Source organism: Sphaerodactylus townsendi, linkage group LG17 (assembly GCF_021028975.2).
Source record: "Sphaerodactylus townsendi isolate TG3544 linkage group LG17, MPM_Stown_v2.3, whole genome shotgun sequence".
Classification (NCBI taxonomy): Eukaryota; Metazoa; Chordata; class Lepidosauria; order Squamata; family Sphaerodactylidae; genus Sphaerodactylus; species Sphaerodactylus townsendi.
In genome coordinates this window covers 6,137,083-6,157,184 of record NC_059441.1, presented here as the reverse complement: position 1 = coordinate 6,157,184, position 20,102 = coordinate 6,137,083, and the positions used below count along the sequence as shown (strand labels likewise).

The following is a 20,102-nucleotide window of genomic DNA, read 5'->3' as shown; positions in this document are numbered from 1 at the left end:
GGGGTTCAAGACTTCCTGAGGGGGGGGCTGTGCTGGCCTATTATGCCAGGTGTGGGGGTCCTGGAGGGACTTTTTACCTCAGGTGAGCCTTGGGGCGGGGGAGGGGCTTCAGACACATTGTGTGTGTGGGGGGGGGGTCTGGCTGCTGTTTACAAAAAGAGCTGAAAATCACAAAGGAATGAGGAGAAAGATGCCCTTTTGGGGCTTCAATAGAGAGAGCAACAGACGTTAACTCTGACAGGGGGGAGAGAACTGTCTTTTGGGGGTCCCGTTCAGCCCCAAATGCAGGCCTGTGGGGCTGAAGGCCTCCAGAGGGGGAGCTGTGCTGGCCTCCTGTGCCCAGTCAGGGGGTCCTGGGGAAATTTTTTACCTCAGGTGAGCCTTTGAGGGGGTTTTCTGAAGGGTGCAGGTGCCATTTTGGAAAAGAGCCGAGAGGAAGGTGTCTGTTCGGAGCTTAGTTTGGGGGCAGCAGCAGCTAAAAGGGACTCTGTGAAGGGGGAGAGACCCATATTTGGGGGTTCCACAGTCCTACTCCAGCCCTCAGTGGGGGTCTGTGGGGTTCAAGACTATTAGGCCACGTCTGTCAGTCCTGGGGAGAATTTTACCTCAGGTGAGCCTTTGTGTGTGTGTGTGGGGGGGGGGGGGGCGTTGTCAGGTATTCAGGTATTTTGGAGTGACCTGGTTCCTCTTCACAAAGAGAGCTAAAACCACACAATAATCAACAGCAAGACGTCTGTTTGGGGCTTGGTTGGGGGCAGCACCTGAAAGAGACTCTCTGGTGGAGAATGGCCCTTCCTTTGGGGGTCCTACTGCAGGCCTCAGTGGGTTCAGTGGGTTCAAGAGGCAGTTGTGCTGTCCTATTATGCCAAGTCTGGCAGACCTGAGAGACTTTTACCTCAGGTGAACTTTTGGGGGTCTGTTCTGGGCGGGTCTCATGCGCATTGGAGTGGTCTCGGTACTACTGACCAAAAAAAAAAAAAAGCTGAAACGCACAGAAGAACCAGGATTGTTTGGGGGTTGCATGGGGGCAGTAGCTCAAAGGGGCTCTGCAAAAGGGGACAGAACCATGTTTGGGGTCTGTGGGGTTGAAGACAGCCGGAGGGGAAGCGGTACTGCCCCACTGCACAATGCCAGTAATTCTCTGCAGACTTTTACTACAGGTGACTCTTTGTGTTTCTTTTTCAGAGGGGCGTTTCAAACTGTTCGTCTAAACCAACTGAAAATCCCAGAAGAGTCAAGAAGAGCAAGACGCCTCTTTGGAGCTCCCATGTGGACAGCGGCAGAAAGTAACACCCCAATCGCTGAGGGTCCCACTGCCCTAGTACTGCAACCAATAGACACATATGTACTTGAAGACAGCCAGAGCTGGTCTATAATGCAAAGCCTTTGTGGGGTTTGGGGAGTGGGGCCTTAAGACGTGTTGGACGGCTCTGGCTGCTGTTGTCAAAAAGAGATGAAAATCACAGCAGAATCAAAGGGAAGACCCCTGTTTGGGGCTTCTATTGGGGCAGCAGCTGAAAGGGAAGTCACTGTCTCTAGTGTACATTGGCGCAGTAGCAAGAGAGTGGGACCCTCAGAGACAGTGCGGTCCCTTTCAGCTATTGCCCCTATAGAAGCCCCAATAAGTATTTTAGAGCGAGGGGCTCTGCCAGGTAGCAAGTCTGGGGGTACTATGAAGACTTTTAACAAGGTGTGTCGTATATTGTGGGGAATTGGGGCTTCAGATGCATTCGGGGGGTCTGGAAGCATTTAGTTTTGATGGTGGGGGAGGCAGTCATGCATGTTGGAGGGTTTCTAGAGGGAGCTGTCCTGGGTTATTGTAGTAAGTCTGGTGGTCCAGTGAAGATTTTTCACAAGGTGAGTCTGTGTATTTAGGGTGGGGGGGATTGTGGCTTCAGATGCATTGGTGGGGTCTGGCTGCATTTATTTTTGGAGGTGAGGTGGCGTTCATGCACGTTGGAGGGGTTTTGCTGCTGTTGACAAAAAGAGCTGAAATCACAGAAGACCGAAGAGGAAAATGCTCGTTTGGTGCTTTGATGGGGACAGCAGCTTTGAAAAGCGAACAGCCCCATTCCGAGGGCCCCCGCCTCCCAATTCTCCTGCTCATGGTAGTCGGAAGGCTCACTATGGGGTCAAGACTTCCAGAGGAAGAGCTGTGCTGGCGTATCCTACCAAGTCCTGTGCTCCTGCAGAGACATTTGCAATCTGTGAGACTTTGCGGGGTCTTTTGGGGTTGGTGGGGGGGAATTCATGCATATTGGGGGGGGGGTTCTAGAGGGGGAGCTGTGCTCAGTTACTGTGGTCTTGTGAAGACTTTTCACAGGGTGTGTCTGTTTATTTAGGGGGGAATTGGGGCTTCAGATTCGCTCGGGAGGTCGGCTGCATTCATTTTTGGAGGAGGGGGGGTGTTCATGCATGTTGGAGGGGTTTTGGTGCTGTTGACAAAAACAGCTGAGCATCACAGAAGAGCCAAGAGGGAACTGTCTGGGAGGGGGGGGGCTTGTGTGGAGGCAGCCGCTGGAAAGGACTCTGTGACAGGGGAGAGAACCATGTTTGGGGATCCTGATGTCCCACTCCAGCCCCTAACGGAGGCCTGTCGTGTTGAAGACTGCCAGAGGGGCAGCTGTGCTTGCCTATTACACGCGTGGTGTAGTGGTTAAGAGTTAGTGGACTCTCCTCTGGAGAACTGTGATTCTGCGCTCGTCCACAAGAGCAGTGCACTCTTATCTGCAGAATGAGGTTTGTTTCCCCACTCCTACACATTCCTGCTGGGTGACTTTGGGCCAGTCACACTCTTCAGTATACTCTTCAGCGTCAGCTGCCTCATAAGGTGTGTGTTGTGGAGAGGGCAAGGGGGAGGAGTCGGGGGCTTCAGACATAGTGGAGGGATCTGACTGCTGCTGAGAAAAGAGGTGAAAATCACAAAAGAATCAAGCAGGAGATGCTTGTCTAGCACTTCTGTGAGGGCTGCACCTGAATGGGCTCTGTGTAGGGGGAGGGCACTGCCTCTGGGGGTCCCAAGGGAGGCCTGTGAGATACATGTGGTGGGCTTTGAGACTTTTCGGGGAGGGGGTATGCAGCCATATTAAGTCTGGTGGCCGTGGGTGGGCAACGTTTTACCTCATGTGAGCGGGGGAGGGGGAGCATGCTTAAGCCACCTTTGTCTGCTGTTAATAAAAAGAGCTGAGCATGACAGTGGAGCCAGGTGGGAGGGAAAGGTGAGCAACTGGGAGGAGGAGGAATCTGGAGATTTGCGGGGGGGGCAGCACAGTCTCTAATGAAGGGCAGTTATTGGCTCCCAGTTTCCAGGGGGAATCCTCGTTCTACTGTGGTGGGTCATGTTACCAGTGGAGGAGCAAAAAGAGCAGATAACCAGTGTTCTGGTATGATCGCCGAGGCTGAAGGACCCTGAAAGGTACCTGTCGAGAAAACAGGACTGGGGCAGCCCAGCTGGCCAGGGGTTGGGGGGGGGCAGCAAGAGAGGGTGGACCTTTTAAAGCAGCCAAATGGCTTGGGGCTCTCTGAGGATGGCAGTGCTGTTGGTGGCCCCTCATGGGCACTGTGTACCAGGGGGCTGGAGTCTGGAGCAGGGTGGCAGAGCTCCTGACGGAAACTCAGTCCTGCCTGGGCCAGAAGGGCCGCCTGCAACCGCCATCCCCTTTGGTCTGAAGCTGTTGGCCGGAAAGAGACCTGCCACTGCAAAGCAAGCCTTTCTGGACAAGCATGAAGCCTCAGAAAGAAGCAATCCGGGGGGTGGGGGGGCCGGGACTGCATTACCAGGGACAACTCTCCTTTCTGCAGGTATGTTTCCCCCCCTTGCACATCTGTCTGTCCGAGTGCGCGTGTGTGTTGCTTCCAGAGGTGTAGCTAGGAAAAATGGAGCCCGAGGCAAAATCTCAGTTTTGCCACCCCCCCCCCCCAATATGGGCAGCCTCCCTCCCCCACCACAACCAAACAACATTTTTTGCACCAGGTCATCTCAAAGTTACCATCACATTACAGAACATGCCCCAACACACAAATCTGAACACACCCAGGGCTCCCTAGTTTAAACAACATTGAAAGTGATGCTGTTTCAGGGTAGATTCCCCCCACCCCACCCCAAACAGCATCATTTTCAATGTTGGTTATTGTGGGTTTTCTAGCCAGGAGTGGTCGTGGGATCTGGTAGATCTCTTGTTCCTAATGCCATTTCCACCTTGCATCTGTGGCTGGTATCTCCAGGTAGTGTATCACAGAGAGAAGTAATGTTTAGTACACTGGTGTCCAGACTTCTCCTTATAACGAAGACTTCCCTCTGTGATACACCTCCGGAAGATGCCAGCCACAGATGCAGTGCAAAATGGTAGGTTCCAAGATCCACCAGACCATGGCAGAAACACAGCCTGTGTAAAACTCCACAACAACTCATGTTGAACTCTGGTTGTGAAAGCATTCAACAAGACCTTTCAATGTTTTTTTTTAATCTAGGGAGCCCAGATTCTCCCTTTAAATCCACTCCAAAGGGGTGGATTTAAATAGAGAACTTAGGGAAAATTTGAGAGTGCCTGTCAGGGAAGCAATTTTTACGCTAACAGTACCAAAAATTTTAGGCTATCTTTAGGAGACACTCCTGATGAAACCACCCAGGTTTAGTGAAGTTTGGTTCAGGGGGTCTAAAGGTATGGACCCTCAAAAGGGTAGCCCCATCTACTATTAGCTCCCATTGGAAACAATGGAGGATGGGATCATAACTTTGGACCCCCTGAACCAAACTTCACCAAACTTGGCTGGCAAATTCATACAGGAGAGTCACCTGATCTCCATGAGGCTTGTTCAGAATTGTGGCGCCACTCAGCGCTAAAGCAAACGTCACCCCCCTGCAGGCCAAAAATGGAAAAAAACACTAAAAAATACAAAAAGCCACAAACCGCAATTTTTGTGCCCCCCACAAGGGAGCGCCTGGGGCATTTGTCCCCGGATGTTCCCATTGTAGCTATGCCTCTGCCTGGGGCTCTGAGTGTGGGGCTCATGGTTGCTCCGAGAGAGTCCAGGTGTGGAAGGAAACAGGGAACCTGCTAACACGAGCAGTGTGTCCACCAGCCCTGGTGGCTTTTGGTGGCTAAGAGGTGGCCACCTGGTTTTGTGCCATCACATTTCATTGCCCAAGGTGCCATGACATTGTGTGTGGTGATGGACAAAAAGAGCAGCCTTGGTGTGCCTCTGATAGTCCTCCAGTTACCTTCCCAGCATAACTTTTGGCCTCCTGGAAGGAATTTATTTGGCAGGGCTCTCCACGAAGAGACTCTCTCTCTCTCTCTCTCTCTCTCTCTCTCTCTCTCTCTGTCTCTCTCTGTCTCTCTCTCTCTGTGTCTCTGTCTCTGTGTCTCTGTCTCTGTGTCTCTGTCTCTGTCTGTCTGTCTGTCTGTCTCTCTCTCTCTCTCTCTCTCTCTGTGTGTGTGTGTGAGAGAGAGAGAGAGAGAGAGAGAGGCCTCCAGGAATGAAACTGGAGAAGTATGCAAAAGATAACGACTTTGTCACATGGAAGTCCCCGCAGGGCTCATTCCAGCAAAGCTCTGCAGTGAAAAGGGAAAAGGCTGCAGCCAATGAACACCCACCAAACAGCTGCTGCTGCCGCCGCCACTGCTAGGCATTAAACAACCGTCTCTGCCAGTCCATTATATTACAATAACGTGAGCCTGGGAGCACCTCAGAGACCGACAGGATTTCCGGGGTTTGAGATTTTGGCTCAAAAACGTGTACCCTGAAAACCCGCGCTGGTCTTTCAGGTGCTTCGGGACTCAGATCTGGCTGGTCTGTTGCCGACCAACACAACTTCCCCCTGCAATTAACACCAAGTAAATAGACTAACAGCCGTTTTAGAAGCTGGCTGGGCACTCAACACCCACCAATGCCCTTCAGTTTCCTGTTTAATTTCAAACAGGCACCTCGGAACCCTTCCAAGGGCAGCTTTTGAAGACTTTGCACAAGGAGAGAAGTAAAGAGGGCTGCCAACAGGCCTGGAGAAAAATGTCCAGTCCCATTCATTGAGGTTTAGAATCTGGAATTGGGCAGGTGAGACTTCTCAGGGCTTGGGGGTAAATATCATCCCCTGGTGAATATCCCATCATTCAGCCTCTATTCAGCTGGCAGCCCTAGAAGCAGTTCTAGGTCAACAGGGCTGGATCCTGTGTTGTCCTGCAAGGGGGTTCTTGCACCCCTCTGCTGCCAATCCCCACCCACGCTGACTCCTGCACCCAAACTAGGGTTGCCAATTTCCAGTTGGTGGCTGGAGATCTACAGGGATTACAACTGACTTCAGTTCCCCTGGAGAGAAGGAATCCTTTGGAAGGTGGGCTCTATGGTATTATACCCTACTGAAGCCCCTCTCCCCAAACCCGCCCTTTCTGGGCTCCACCCCCAAATCTCCAGGTATTTCACAGGCAGGAGGTGGCCACCTGAGACCAAACTCACGTCATTGAAGTGCTTGGTGTTCTTCATAATGTATGGAGTCCGCTCGTTCTTTTCGAACTTCATCCACCCTTGTCCAAAAAATTCTCTGCAGATAAGAAATGCCTGGATCAGCTCAGGCCCACTGGCAGGTTCCCGGGCAAGCTGCTGGTGGTTCTATCTGTTCTACACAGAAAATACTTTTGCAGGGGTTCATTGGAAGGGGCCTTATGGGGAGGGGGACAGGGGCTCTGCTCGTTTCTATAAACCACAGGACGAGAAAGAAGGAAGTTTGGTGTGTGCATGTGTGTGCATGTACCATGTTGGTGTCCAAGTTTGCACACGAACGGGATGAGAAAGATCACAGCAAGGACTTCCATGAAGTTGCTTTGGCCCACGAGGACCTTTCCTTTCTGCAGAAGGAGCCAGGAGGACGGCGCTGGCAGCGAGGGGTGGGGGTGGGGTGGAAGAGAAGATCTGGGCCAGGCCTGACTACTTACTCATAGGGGATCTTCTTGAAGACCAGGTGGTCGAGCAAGGTGAGCTGCTCAGCAATCTCCAAAGCTGAGTGGTTTTCAAAAGGTTCTGCTGGGACCCCCTCTGCCTGCGGAGGAAAACCGAGAGGCCGTTTACTGAAACGCCCGCCTGAAGCGTCAGCTGCGAGATCTGAGAGGGAGGCAGAGTCCCCTGACACGCTGTCCTACTGCGTCTACAGAGACAGGCACCAGTTCAGTTGTGTCATTCTATTATAGCAGCATCTCCAAAGGGATTAAATACATAGATAATCCCGTTTGTTTACTTCATTCACATCCTGCCTCCCGCCCCAGCGGGGACCCCCAGCGGCTCCCCACTGTATCCTTACCATAACCCTGCCAGACAGGTTAGACCAGGGGTCTGCAACCTGTGGCTCTCCAGATGTTCATGGACTACAATTCCCACCAGCCCCTGCCAGCATGGCCAATTGCATGGCCAATAGGGACCGCATTCCCCACTCGGCCTCCGCGCTCTGCAGAGGCCAATCTACTGGTGGTCCCGGGCCCCTCTACAATACGACTGGCCTCCACCCGGGCCAGGGCGTTCAGTGCCTTGGCCCCCACCTGGTGGAATTCCTTACCCCCGTCTGTTAGGGGCTTCTGGGACCTTGAGCAGCTCCGCAGGGCCTGCAAAACGGAATTATTCTGCCAGGCTTATGGTGGGGGAGGGGGGGATGGCCGCAAGATGGCTGCCATCATCTGTGTTCCAATTTAATTAATATACCATTTACCATCCTGACCAACCTTCGTGACATCAAACGAGATATTGTTCTTGTCATCTGGCTTTTCTATAGTTGTATGTTAACTTGCTATTTGTGGTTTCATGTTGTAAACTGTTTCATCTTGAATAATTTTAATCTATGTATTGTACACCGCTCAGAGCCCTTCAGGGGTGGGTGGCTTATTAAACTGAAATAATAAAACAGGCAGGCAGGCAGGCAGGCAGGCAGGCAGGCAGGCAGGCAGGCAGGCAGGCAGGCAGGCAGGCAGGCAGGCAGGCAGGCAGGCAGGCAGGCAGGCAGGCAGACAGCACATTGTCTGGGTTTTCGGGTTCCGCTTTGTGCGGGAGGTGCAGGGGCATCCAGTGTTGTCATGAGTGGTTCAGCCCTTGCCATGTGTGGCGACTAGAGGGTGCCCTCAGCTTGCCTGGTGCATGAGTCTGTGTTCGGGCAGTCCCCCCTTGGGGCTGCGCTTGGACGCTGCCTGCCTGTGCTGGGAGTGCAGGGCATACCAAATGCACAGTCCTGATGTCATGCCTGTAGGCACCGCGGGCCTCGGGGGAAGCTCTGGCTGTGGCCAATCAAGCAAGATGTTTGCTATGTGCAGGGCAAAGGGGAAAGGAACCTCTGTCCTTGATGGTAACCAGCAGGAGAAAGACTAGAACTGGGGGTGGGGGAGGGCTCACCATCTGCACAATCTCTTCCAGCGTGATCTGATTGTCTCCAGGGTCCTCCTGGGTCAGAGTCCTGGAGTGCAGAAAAGACAGAGAGAGGACCATCAGTGTGAGATGCCACCGGTACCCCCCCCCCCCCCCCCCGCCCCGGCTACTCTGTTCTGGACTGGGAAAGAAAAGCTCCCAATTTTTGTTTCTCTGGATCCATCTCCAACCTTCCTGTCGGCCCAGTCCACTTATACTCTCCAGCCTCAACCACTGCTCTGTAGTTTTTCAGCAGGAGTCATCTTTCCCAGGATTCTATGTGGAGCATCTTTCTTGATGTCCAAGAAATCTCTTCCATTGAGCAGGACAGTCATCGCTGTTGTCTTTAGCCTAATAATCCCACAGCCGTGGTGGACCAGAGGAACACGCAAATGGGATTTCCAACAATGCCTCGGCAAATGTTGGGAGGTTTAGAGGAAGAAGAAGAGTTGGATTTATATCCCCCTTTCTCTCCTATTGGAGACTCAAAGGGGCTGACAAACTCCTTTCCCATCCACCCTCACAAGATATACCCTGCAAGGTGGGTGGGGCTGAGAGAGCTCCAAAGAACTGTGACTAGCCCAAGGTCACCCAGCTGGCAAGTGTGGAGTGCACAGATAAGCCTCCACAGCTCAAGTGGCAGAGCGCGGTTCCTCCAGATTAGAATGCACCTGCTCTTAACCACTACGCCACCGCTGCTCCCAGTGCCTGGGGAGGGTAAAGTTTTGGAGAAGATGGGATATCACTTCCAGGTGACGCTCTAATCTGTTCCCTTTCGTCTCTACAACAGTGATGGTGAACCTATGACCTGTGGGTCAAAGGTGACATGCCATGACACTTTGGGCAACATACGGCATTCACCAGCAGCCAACAACAATTACTCTTCCTGTGTTGGTTTGTGTTATTTTTGTAATTATTTTACATTCCTTTATACAACACACACACAGCACCACACGTGATCGGACTGTATTTTTGAAAAATGGATGTTTAAAGAATTGTTTCTCTTTTGTTTGAAGGTGGTGGCAGTGTGTGTGTGGGGGGGGGGGGGTTTGACACACGAACAGGGTCAAGTTAGGCATCTTCTGAATTTTTGACACCTGAGCCCAAAAGGTTCACCATCACTGCTCAATGGCATTTACCATAGTAACTTGAAGGAATTCCTAGAGCACCACTGCATGAAAGCCTTCTTTTCCTGCCACACCTCAGTTCCTTGTTGGTGGGAAACGAGGGCTGGGGGCAGGGAAACAGGCGGCCAATATGCAAAGCTGCCTTTGACCCATCAAGGTCAGTTCTGTCCCACCTGAACGGCAGGAGGTCTTCAGGGCCTCAGGCGAGAGGTCTTTCGCAGCGCCTCCCACCTGGTGCTTTCATGGAGATGCTGAACACTGAACCTGGTGCGTACAAAGCAAGTTTGTGGGCCCTGAGCCACAGCTTCTCCCTGGAGGCAGCGGTGAGCCCACAAGTTAACTCTGGCTAACAAATAAATAAAGGGGGGGGGGTGTTCCAGATGACCACAGCTGGTGCAGCACTGGCCTGGCCTTTGCCTAGAAGAAGATCATCGCGGACTCTGTCTTTTGGCCTTACGGGGTCTTGAGCAGGTGTCAGCAAATGGGCGTGGGAGGGGTCTTGGGGAGAGAGTGAGCTTCTGACCCAGCGGCCCACCACCTCCCACAGAGCCACTTGCCTGATGATGTTGGCGGCTGCTTTTCTCTCTTGAGTCAGGAGCTCCGGGTCATGGATCACCTCCTCCAGAAAGCTGATCACTTTGCATTTCAGCTCCTCGTTGGTTTCAAAATCCTGCCCAAAAGACACACGGATTCATTCATCTACCTGCCTGCGACACCAGAGGACGAGAGACTCAGGAGTCTTTTCGCTGGCCCCTCCTATGGCGGGATGAATGGGCTGGACCCCACAGGCAGTGGCAAAGGAGCCCGCCCCCTGAGAGGCAGGAGGCGTGCCTTGTTCCTCTGTTGCCTGGGCTCAAGGCACCTTAATTTAAACCAGGTCTGTCTGTCTGTCTGTCTGTCTGTCTGTCTGTCTGTCTGTCTGTCTGTCTGTCTATTTATATAGCGCCCTCCCCCGGAGGGCTCAAAGCTGACTGAAACAACAGAACATTAGAAATACCCTCAGACATTTCTCAGTAAGGAAATAGCAGCTCCACACAGCACAGACCAGACCAGAAAGACAGACACATCCCCTCCTCACCCCCTCCCCAGGGAACCATCAGGAGAGGCGCTTCATCATGTCCTCTGGAGTGGTGCATGAAGGGAGGAGGCCACACGGGAGTGCAGCCTCCCCTGCAGCAGAAGTCCTGCACTGAGTCGCAGGGAGTTTCTCGCCTCAAAGTCAAGCCATTCTTAGACTCATGGTCCCTAGAGAACCATGTTCAAAACACGCACCAGGCGTGTGGGGCTATCAAAAGCCAGAGTCAGGAAGGGACTTCCCCCTCCCACCAAACAGGGGGCAGCCCAGCCAGAGGGAGTCTGAAGGCACGTCCGGCCATTCGGCACTCCGGGGGCCCGCGTGGCCAGACTAGAAGGGCCCAGGCTCAAACAAGAGCCCCAGGCACAACGATCCAGGCAGCTCCTGCAACCCCCTACCCAGAGGGCTTAATGGCCTGAGGAGAATTTAGGGTTGCCAGCCTCCAGGTGGTGGCTGGAGATCTCCGGGTGACAGAGGCCTCTTTGAAAAGTGGCCTGTATGACATCATACCACATTCGGGGCCCTCCCCTCCCCAAACTCCGCCCTCCTCAGGCTCCACCCTGACCCCCCTTGGCAATTCCCAACTCAGAGCTGGCCATCCTGCCGCATTCCTGGCCAGCCCCAGTGACACACCCCCCCCCCCACTCCAGGGCAGGCAATTCCCTAGCAGCAGGCGGCCCCCTCCATGCAGCAGTACCTGGGAGTGTTTGGAGACCCAGTGCCGGAGGACGTTCAGGACCCTGTTGGTGGCAGCCCTGCGGATCACAAACTCCTTGTCCCCGTTCCTCTGGTCGGGAGGGAAGCCTGAAAGAAGAGCCCGGGACACCGCAGGGGCCGCGCTGGCCTCAGAGCTCCCAGGCCAGCCGCAGAGGGGTCCTCTCCCTCCCCAGACCCATTCTCAAGTGCAGCTGTGGAGCAGCTGGAGGCCAGCAAGGAGGAACCTCGAGCAGACCCTCCCCCACCCCCCACCCCCGATTTAGAGGCAAGGAAGGATGTCAGAACCACCAGCAGAGCCAACAACTGGACAGCTGGCTCCACCCCTGGCTGGGTCAAAAGGGGGCGCTGCTGGTTTGTAGAACTCCCTCTGCTCGGGTGTAACTGTTGCAACCCTTTCTGCTCCTGATCCTTTTTCTTCTGGGGAGAAATACGACTCGGAGCCAAACTAGGCACAGGGCTTTTTTAAAGAGCTGGGAGAGCAGCTCCATTTTGCTCAGTGCCGGGTCCTGCTGCACTGCCGGGGGGGGGGGGGGCTTCATTGCACCCCCCCTACACACACACACCAAGTCACCTGTGCTCCAAGTGCAGCACGCGGCCATTTCTGGCCCACCTAATTTCATCCAATCTCTTCCCCGGGGGGAATGGCACTGGGCGTCTTGGCAGGGCCTAGGCCCTGGAACTTAATCCCAGCCTGGTTGGGATCCTGCCGGTGCTTCTGCCCCCACCCCCACCCCCACCCCACTGAGGCTCACCTGCACTTGCTAGTGACATCCGCCTGTACTTCTCTTTGGTTGGGGTGCCCTCGTTGGCCCCAGCAGTTGCGATGGCGAAAGCAGAAGTCGCGGAGAGGGCGTTGCGGCTGTTCTCCAGTTCCCGGCAAGAGGTCATCACGACTCCATTGTTGTACGAGAACAGGGGGAATTCTGTGCAAGGATAAGGGAACAGGTCAGCATCTGCCGGTGGGCAGGTTTGGGGGGGGAGCTCTTCCAGAAGACTCCTCCACTGACTGGCCTCTGAGAAAGAGCTTCTGGGAGCCGGTTAATTCAGTGAGTGGCTGCTCAGACCCTGCTGAGAAGTCCTTGGAGCACGTTCAAAAGAAGTGGGCAGACACTGAAACTCTGTTCTGCAGGAGAGAGAATGGTGTAAATAAAGGGGGGAGGAGGGTGTCCCAGATGATCACAGCTGCTTCCAGCATCAAAGGTTGGAAATCCAGCAGGGACAGCCTCACTCCAACGGCTGCAAATAAATCAGCAGTGCAAATATGTAGACCTGGAAAGAGCTCTCTGCTCACAGACTCCTTGTCTCCCATTCGTATTACCTGAGCTGTTTTTGCCTCTGACCAGTTTGGGGGTGGTGGGGGATTTGATGGGGGACATCTCCGCTTCGGCTTCATCGCTCTGGTTCTGATCCGTATCCGACTCCTCTCGGACAGACGCCTCCGCACCTGGAAGCAAGAAGCAGCAAGTCTGGTGAATTAAAAGGGGGGAGGGGGAGGGGACGTGGGCAGGGCCGTCCAGATTCGGTTTTGGGGTGAATGACTTCACCTCTGCCATTTGCACCTGAGAGGAAGAGTGGGGCTCCCTCTGGGGCCTTAATCCATCTCGGCTGGCACAGACAACTGCTCCAAACCTAAAGCCTCCAAACTTACGGGGCACGTGCCCAGACGCAGCTGCATCTCCAGCCCCCCAGGAAAAGCAATTCTGCTCCCCCCCCCCCGCCGCAAAGGGTTACAACAAGCCACTGGTAACAGGGGAGGGAGGGTGCCATGGAAGGGAAGGGAGGGAGGGTGGCATGCAAGGAAGGGGAGGGAGGGGGCCCAGCATCTGGACATGGCCCACCCACCCTAGCAGAGGGAGAGGGAAGGAAGGGAGGGAGGGAGGGAAAGGGAGGGAGTGAGGGGTGGCATGCAAGGGAGGGGAGGGAGGGAGGGGAGGGGAGGGAGGAAGGGGTGGCATGCAAGGGAGGGGAGGGAAGGGGAGGAAGTGAGGGGTGGCATGCAAGGGAGGGAGGGGCCCCGGCATCTGGACATGGCCCACCCACCCTAGCAGAGGGAGAGGGAGGGAGGGAGGGGAGGGGAGGGGTGGCGTGCAAGGGAGGGGAGGGAGGGAGGGGGCCCGGCATCCCCAGAGCAGGAACCACTCACCAGTCTTGTTCTGAAAAGAATCCTCGGGCTTCTCGGCAGGCCCCTCCCCCTCGTCCGGCAGCTTGCTGGGATAGTTGCCGGACACGTAGAGCTTGTTGATGTCCAGGGTGGTCTTGCTGAAGGGGGACATGGAGGAGTACATGCTGGCATAGCCGTTGGAGGCACAGCTGAGGGCAGCCAGGTCTAAGGCCTTCCCCCCAGTGATGATGGGGATGTTGAGGGACAGCTTCCTCCTCCTGCCGGGCGAGGACGACTTGGTGATGGAGAGGGGGGGCGGAGAGGAGAACTTGCGGTTGGCACGCGGAGACTTGGGGGGCTCCCCATAGAGGAGCTTGGTGTTCTGGCTGCTGGCAAACAAGAGCTCCAGGGACCTTGGGGGACACAAGACCAGAGGCTCCCTTGACTGCCCAGAACGCTTCCCCTGGTCCTGCCATCTTGCCCCCGCGCCAGCCGGGAGGGAGCAAGAACCAGCCCTGGGGCCGCCGGCCCGGCCCTGCTGCTCCCTAGACGGGGCTTGGCCTGCTGCGGCCTCTCCCAAGTCAGGCGCTGACGACGTCTGCCCAGTCCTCTGCTGCAGGACCCCTCACCTTGCCCTGCCAGGAACAGCCCCCTGCCTGCTGCACACAGATGCCCACAGGGCTTGCTCGGCAGTGACTGGCACCCAGGCCCAGGGTCCCAGCTGAGGCTGGAAGCCACTGGTCAAAGGTTGGCCAGCAGACAGGAATGCAGGCAGGACGGGGTGTCAGGAGGGGCCACGAGGCAGCTTGCGACCCTCTTTCCTGCACCCGCAGGGCTCGCCCCCGTGTGCCCGTCTTCCCTGAGAGGAGGAGGAAGCCCCTTGATGGAGAAGAAGACGCCCCCCCCTCCGGTCTCACCTGGCAGGGATCGCACTGATTGGCTTCTTGTAGATGGTGATCAGCTTGTCCAAGACAGTCAGGGCAGAGGTGAAGACCCGGTAAGAGTGCAGGAAGGTGTTCAGGAAGTCTATGCTGAGGAACCGCAGGTCTGTCAGCCTCTCCAACAGCCGCTCCACGCTGGCGTAGCGGATCTGGAGGACCTTGCAGGAGTTCATGGTCTTGCTGAACCGGATGTCAACGTCGTCACAGTACAGGCTGGTGTCAGACCTGCGGGGACGGGCACAGGCAGGGCATGATGCCCGCCCCCCTGCAAGCACCGCCCGCACATGCAGAGCAGATCTACTGCAGGACATTTGGCTGCCGGAATCCCCTGGGACAGATTCCAGATCAGGCAGAGCACTCCCACGGGATCACGCAGGTCGCCCAAGCAGCTGTGCCCCTTCCCAGGGATTCCAGCCACCCGCTCAAGGAGAACTTACTTGATCATCTGGGGGACAGTGACTTTTGAATTTTCCTCAAAGGCGTTCATCATGAGGCCATTGCATCGAATGTTGTCCACGCACTGGAACACACACGGGGGCAGGTTTACGCAGAACGGAAGATGCAGAGGAAACAGGACTCAAATAAAGAAGTTATGAATCTGTATTGTCGAAAGGCTTTCGCGGCCGGAATCACGAGGGGGTTGTGGGTTTTCTGGGTTGTATGGCCGTGTTCCAGTAGCCTTCTCTCCTAACATTTTGGCTGCATCTGTGGCTGGCATACAACCCGGAAAACTCAAAACACCCGTGCTATGAATCTGTAGCTCGATTCTGCGCAAGGTTCTGCAACTGAATTCCTGGGAATCTTCCAGAATACCTCAGCTTGTACCAGCTTGGGAAAATTCATTTCTGTTCCTAGGCCCCTTCCGCACACGCAAAATAATGCATTTTCAAACCACTTTCACAACTGTTTGCAAGTGGATTTTGCTATTCCGCACAGCTTCAAAGAGCACTGAAAGCAGTTTGAAAGTGCATTATTCTGCGTGTGCGGAATGAGCCCTACTCTCCTTTCTGTTACAAAACTGACTATTTTCACCCTAAACAGTAATTGCTAGAATATCTTTGAATTTACTGGAGTTGGCTTGCCAGTGCTACTAGCATAGTAGGTCAACTTGTAGTATAGCATATGTACTAGTATAGTAGGTCACCAGCATGAAGGGCAATCACAGCACCCATCGGGTGTCGCCACTCAAACACTGAGGCTTCTTTACCTGGCTGATGTCGCTGGTCCACGCAGCCTTTTCTTGCCGGGAGGATGCCACGAGGATCACGGTGTAGGATGGGCCGTCCTTGGGCTCCACCACGATCTTGAAGTCCAGGTGGTCAATGTCTTGTCCAGATCCTTTTGCTTACAAGAGGGAAAAAAGAGTGGGAATTGGGGATGGGAGAGGGGGGGTTCAGGGCTGCGGTGGGGGGGGGCAGAACGTCAGTTGGGAGGCAAAATGGATGATGGGACCTTTGGGAAGGCTGAAACTTTGATCTTGGGACAGCAGCCGACTGAGATTCCCGTCCAGTCAGAGCTGCAGCCGGGGTTGGTCTGCAATAGAACAGCTCCACTCCAGGCCAGCAGCACCTTAGAGGCCAACGACATTTGGGGGTTGATGCTCCCTTCGTGAGATGCCAACAAAGGGAGCTTCAACACTTGAAACTCCCCCCCCCCCCCCAAATCTTGTTGGCTGCTGAGGTACTGCTGGATTTGAGTCTGGCCCTCCAAACGAGAGGCACGGGAAGCCACAACTTGGGGGCAGAAGGTGCCATGACTCCAACAGCCTCAACTTCCTCTGTGGGCTACCAGCAACCAGCCCTCTCTTCATGCCCCGGCCCCAGAGCCATGAGCGGGGTGGGCCAGGATGCCTTTGGGGAGCTGCTTAGCGGAGCCACAGACGCTGCTGGGCATTCTGTTAGGAGGCCACACACAACTGTGGGCGTCTGCAGAACTGTAAGGACACGGGACGCCCGGGGTGCTGCTCCCAGCCCCAGCGCAGACAGCCACCTGGGCAGAGGTGCTTGGGAGGAAGCAGGCAGGGGTGCTGAGGGGCCAGGGGGGGGCAGGGACCATCGGTCAAACGGAGCATGCTGCACGTGAGGGGCAGGAGGGGCAGGGCTAAGCTCAGCTCTGGGTGGCACATACCCTCCTCCTCGGCGCTCTCAGTGTCTTCCACCAGAGTGCAATCGATGAGGGAGATGACGCCCCCATTCTGAAAGAGAAACAGGAGCTCAAGAGGCAGGAGTCACGCATTTCACTCGGGGGGTCCCGGCCCCCTCCCCTGCCCTAGGCAGTTCATTTAGAACTGGCTGTTTTCAGCCTGCAGCAGAGGTCAGAGGTCAGAGCTCAACAGGATGCAGCAGCAGCAGGGCCAGGCTCCAACTTCAGTGCCAAGGCACGGCAGCCAACGTGGGGTCGCTTGCCCTTTTGGTCGCTTACAAATGATGGGGTTGGCAATGTTTGCTTTAGAAACCCCAAACGGAGGGACTTCGAAGGGAAGCCGATGCCTCTCTGGAGCCCCAAAGGCCAGCCTGGTTCATCCCCAGAGAGACCTCCACAGATGGCTCAGGAAACAGCCTGCCGATTGGTGCTTAATGGAGGACAAAGTAGGGAGAGGCACCAGATTGGAGGGGAGACTAATTTGGACAAGCTTTGTGGGAAATCATCCTACGGTCAAAATGAAGAGCAGCCTGTTCTCGAAATGCTGCTTCACCAGTAGATCCCAAAGAGCAGCTCCACCCCATGTTCAGGAGATCTTTGCTGGAGACCTTTAAAGCAGAGGCTAGAATAGAGGTCTGCAACCTGCGGCTCTCCAGATGTTCATGGACGACAATTCCCATCAGCCCCTGCCAGCATGGCCAATTGGGAATTGTAGTCCGTGAACATCTGGAGAGCCACAGGTTGCAGATCACTGGGCTAGAAGCAGGCCATCTGTCCACGTCGCTGAACACCCCTAGCCCCTGCGCCGTATCACACCCTAGATTTGCCCACTGACTGGGGGAGGAGGAGAGCTGGGGGGCGGGAGTCCTTCCGAGGAACCTGCTGCAAGAACCACCACAAGCTCCTGGCTGCCGTGCCCCCCCCCCCCCCGTGACTCCTGAGCAAGCCCCGTCCCCTGCAGAGGGAGGGAGCCATCAGAAGCACTGCAAGGGGCAGACGTGGCAGCCCACATCCCCAGTCGAAAGATGGGGGGCTCGGGAGCAGCCGAGGCTGGCCAGGCGGGAAGCAAAAGCCCTCCTCCAGTAGGCTGGCAGAGGGGAAATGGGGAGGGAGGGAGGGAGGGAAAGCTAGCTTTGGGGCAGGTGGGGCAACATTAGGGAGGAACGGGTGGGAGGAACCTGCCTGACTGGAGGGTGGGGCAGACCAGGAAGAGGGCTGGACACCAACTAACCCCTTTAAATGCAGCTTTAGCTGAGCAGTTCTGCCAGGGGGACTGGCCTGCCGGGGGAGCTGGGGGGGGTACACCCTGTTTTGTGAGGCTGCCTGAGGCCTTTGGAGTAGCCTTTGGGGGTGGGACAATCGCCACGGCAGAAGGCAGCGACCAGCAGAGGAGAGGACAGGAAGTGCCTCGCCCCTGCTTTGGGCGTGGCTCTGCTCAGATGGCCTCTTCTAGCTTCAGCGTGCTTCCTTGGTTCTGGGCAGGGAGTGGCCACTCGGCCTTCTGCGGCCACATTGGAACTGGTGCCTGTCAAATGCAGGCGTTGGGTGGGAAGTGGCCGTGGGTGGCTCAGCAGAAGGGCCCACGCTTTGCATGCAGAAGGAGCAGCAGTGGCGTAGGAGGTTAAAAGCTCGTGTATCTAATCTGGAGGAACCGGGCTTGATTCCCGGCTCTGCCGCCTGAGCTGTGGAGGCTTATCTGGGGGATTCAGACTAGCCTGGGCACTCCCACACACGCCAGCTGGGTGACCTTGGGCTAGTCACAGCTTCTCGGAGCTCTTTCAGCCCCACCCACGTCACAGGGTGTTTGTTGTGAGGGGGGAAGGGCAAGGAGATTGTCAGTCCCTTTGAGTCTCCTTACAGGAGAGAAAGGGGGGATATAAATCCAAACTCTTCTTCTTCTTCTTCTAAGTTCAAACCCCAGCATCTTCTTAAAAGGACCATGGGGTGGGGGAGACCTTTCTCTGCCCGAGACCCTGCAGAGCCACTGCCAGCCTGAGTGGACAAGACGGACCTGGATGACCAGGAGCGATTCAGGAGTTGGCAGATTTGTGTGTCTGTGTGTGTGTGATCCCCAAGCCCTGCGGCACTCGCACGCCCACCGACGCCTATTACAAGCCACCCCTCGGGCCACGCCTCCCACTGTGCCTGCTGCGGAAGAGCCAGCCAGGCAGGGTTCCCCTCCAGCTCACCTTCGTCAGGTGCAGCTTCCCCCCAGAGCCTCTGGTGCAGATGATCAGGTGCTTGGAGAAGAGGAAGCACTGGCGGTCCCCCTCCTTCCGCAGTGAGAGGGAGCCCAGGCGCCCCCGGGTGATCTTCCCCTTCTCGGACATGGGCACCTGGATGAGGGAGCCTGGGGGAGAAGAGGGCACAGGCTGGGCGGGGGCAGAGCTACTGGGGGAACCGCTCCTCCCCAGCTGGGCAGAAGCCGACTCCCCCCACCCCACCGCCCCGGGCAAGGATGGTCGTCAGGTCCAGGAAAGGACGGCCCGGCCCAGCCAGGGGCCCACCTGAGCAAGACTACCTTGTCTTACAAATGTCTGGCTGGTGTCCAGGAGGATTTCGCATCCTTCGATAATCATCCGCTCAATTGCCAAGTTCTTCCGTATGTTTTCCGTCTCACTCACTTCATCGTGCATTATCCTGCAGGAACATGAAAGACACCCTCAGCGGAAGACCTCGTGGTGAGACGCTCCTCTACCACCCAGGCACCGCGTCACTGAGGAGCCAGCGTAAGCCAGGGCCCCAGGTCCTCCAAGATGCTCCACGCTGCAAGGAGAGAGGCTGAGGGACCCGGGGGTGCCAGGATTGCCCCAGCTCTGCCACACCCCCACTCCCAAGAGGAAGTGGGGCCATGTGCTCTGCTTATGCCCTGGTCCCAGCTCCCCTGCTGTGTGGTTGCCAACTCTCTTGTAGCTAAGCTCCTGCGCACCGTACACAAGCTGTTTCACAGGCCGCTGCCTGGCCAAGGCACCAGTGGGGCAATTCACTGTCTTTGGGAGGGGGCTCTTCCCATCTGCACCCCTCAATCTCCCCCATGTTCTAAAGGACAGAAGTTGACCCTTCCCACCTGGAGAGCTCCTCCAACTTGGACTTGGCGTAATCTAGGCTGTTCCTCTCGACGTGCTCGTGGGGGGTGTGGGCCAAGAGCTCGTGCAGCGTCAAGATGTACCGGGGGATCTGGGTCAGGAGGCAACAGAGGAGGGCATCAGGATTCGCTCAGACACACCCACCCCTCTGGGCTTGCACGTCTCCTTCCTGGCTTCACGTCCCGGAAGGCAAAGTGTCTTGGGCCCCCCTCCTCTCACTGGCCCCCGAGGCCCCTGGCCCCCCTCACCTGGAACATGGGGTAGGTCAGGAAGGTCTCCAGCGTCCTCTCCTCGCAGTCCGGCTTGGCCTCGTAGTGTTTCAGGAGCTTGTCGAAATCCCGGTTCTGCTTGCAGTGGGCAAGAATCTGCAGGCTGTATTGGTGGTTCCGGACAAACTCCTGGTAGATGTTGAGCATGGGCAGCAGGATATCAAAGAGGTCAGCTGCAAGGGTGGAAGGACGGGGCTTGAAGGAGCTCCCGCCAGGTGTCTGGAGAGGAGAGCGCCACGTCCCAGACAGCTGAGCACGCAGGTCC

General features: G+C 55.9%; 1 protein-coding gene across 1 annotated transcript in view; it reads right to left on the bottom strand.

The window, feature by feature from the left end:
* Nucleotides 1-20,102, bottom strand: part of RASGRF1 (Ras protein specific guanine nucleotide releasing factor 1) — a 53,283-nt gene that overhangs the window by 15,414 nt on the left and 17,767 nt on the right. Inside the window, exons 7-22 of the mRNA XM_048482105.1 lie at nt 19,817-20,010; nt 19,550-19,659; nt 19,004-19,122; nt 18,672-18,832; nt 16,468-16,534; nt 15,548-15,684; nt 14,778-14,860; nt 14,317-14,565; nt 13,442-13,812; nt 12,617-12,742; nt 12,051-12,221; nt 11,279-11,385; nt 10,064-10,176; nt 8,368-8,428; nt 6,930-7,033; nt 6,454-6,538 (exon numbers count right to left, since the gene is read on the bottom strand). Of these exons, the coding sequence (XP_048338062.1) occupies nt 6,454-6,538; nt 6,930-7,033; nt 8,368-8,428; nt 10,064-10,176; nt 11,279-11,385; nt 12,051-12,221; nt 12,617-12,742; nt 13,442-13,812; nt 14,317-14,565; nt 14,778-14,860; nt 15,548-15,684; nt 16,468-16,534; nt 18,672-18,832; nt 19,004-19,122; nt 19,550-19,659; nt 19,817-20,010 (2,258 nt within the window). The remainder of the gene's footprint in view (nt 1-6,453; nt 6,539-6,929; nt 7,034-8,367; nt 8,429-10,063; nt 10,177-11,278; nt 11,386-12,050; nt 12,222-12,616; nt 12,743-13,441; nt 13,813-14,316; nt 14,566-14,777; nt 14,861-15,547; nt 15,685-16,467; nt 16,535-18,671; nt 18,833-19,003; nt 19,123-19,549; nt 19,660-19,816; nt 20,011-20,102) is intronic.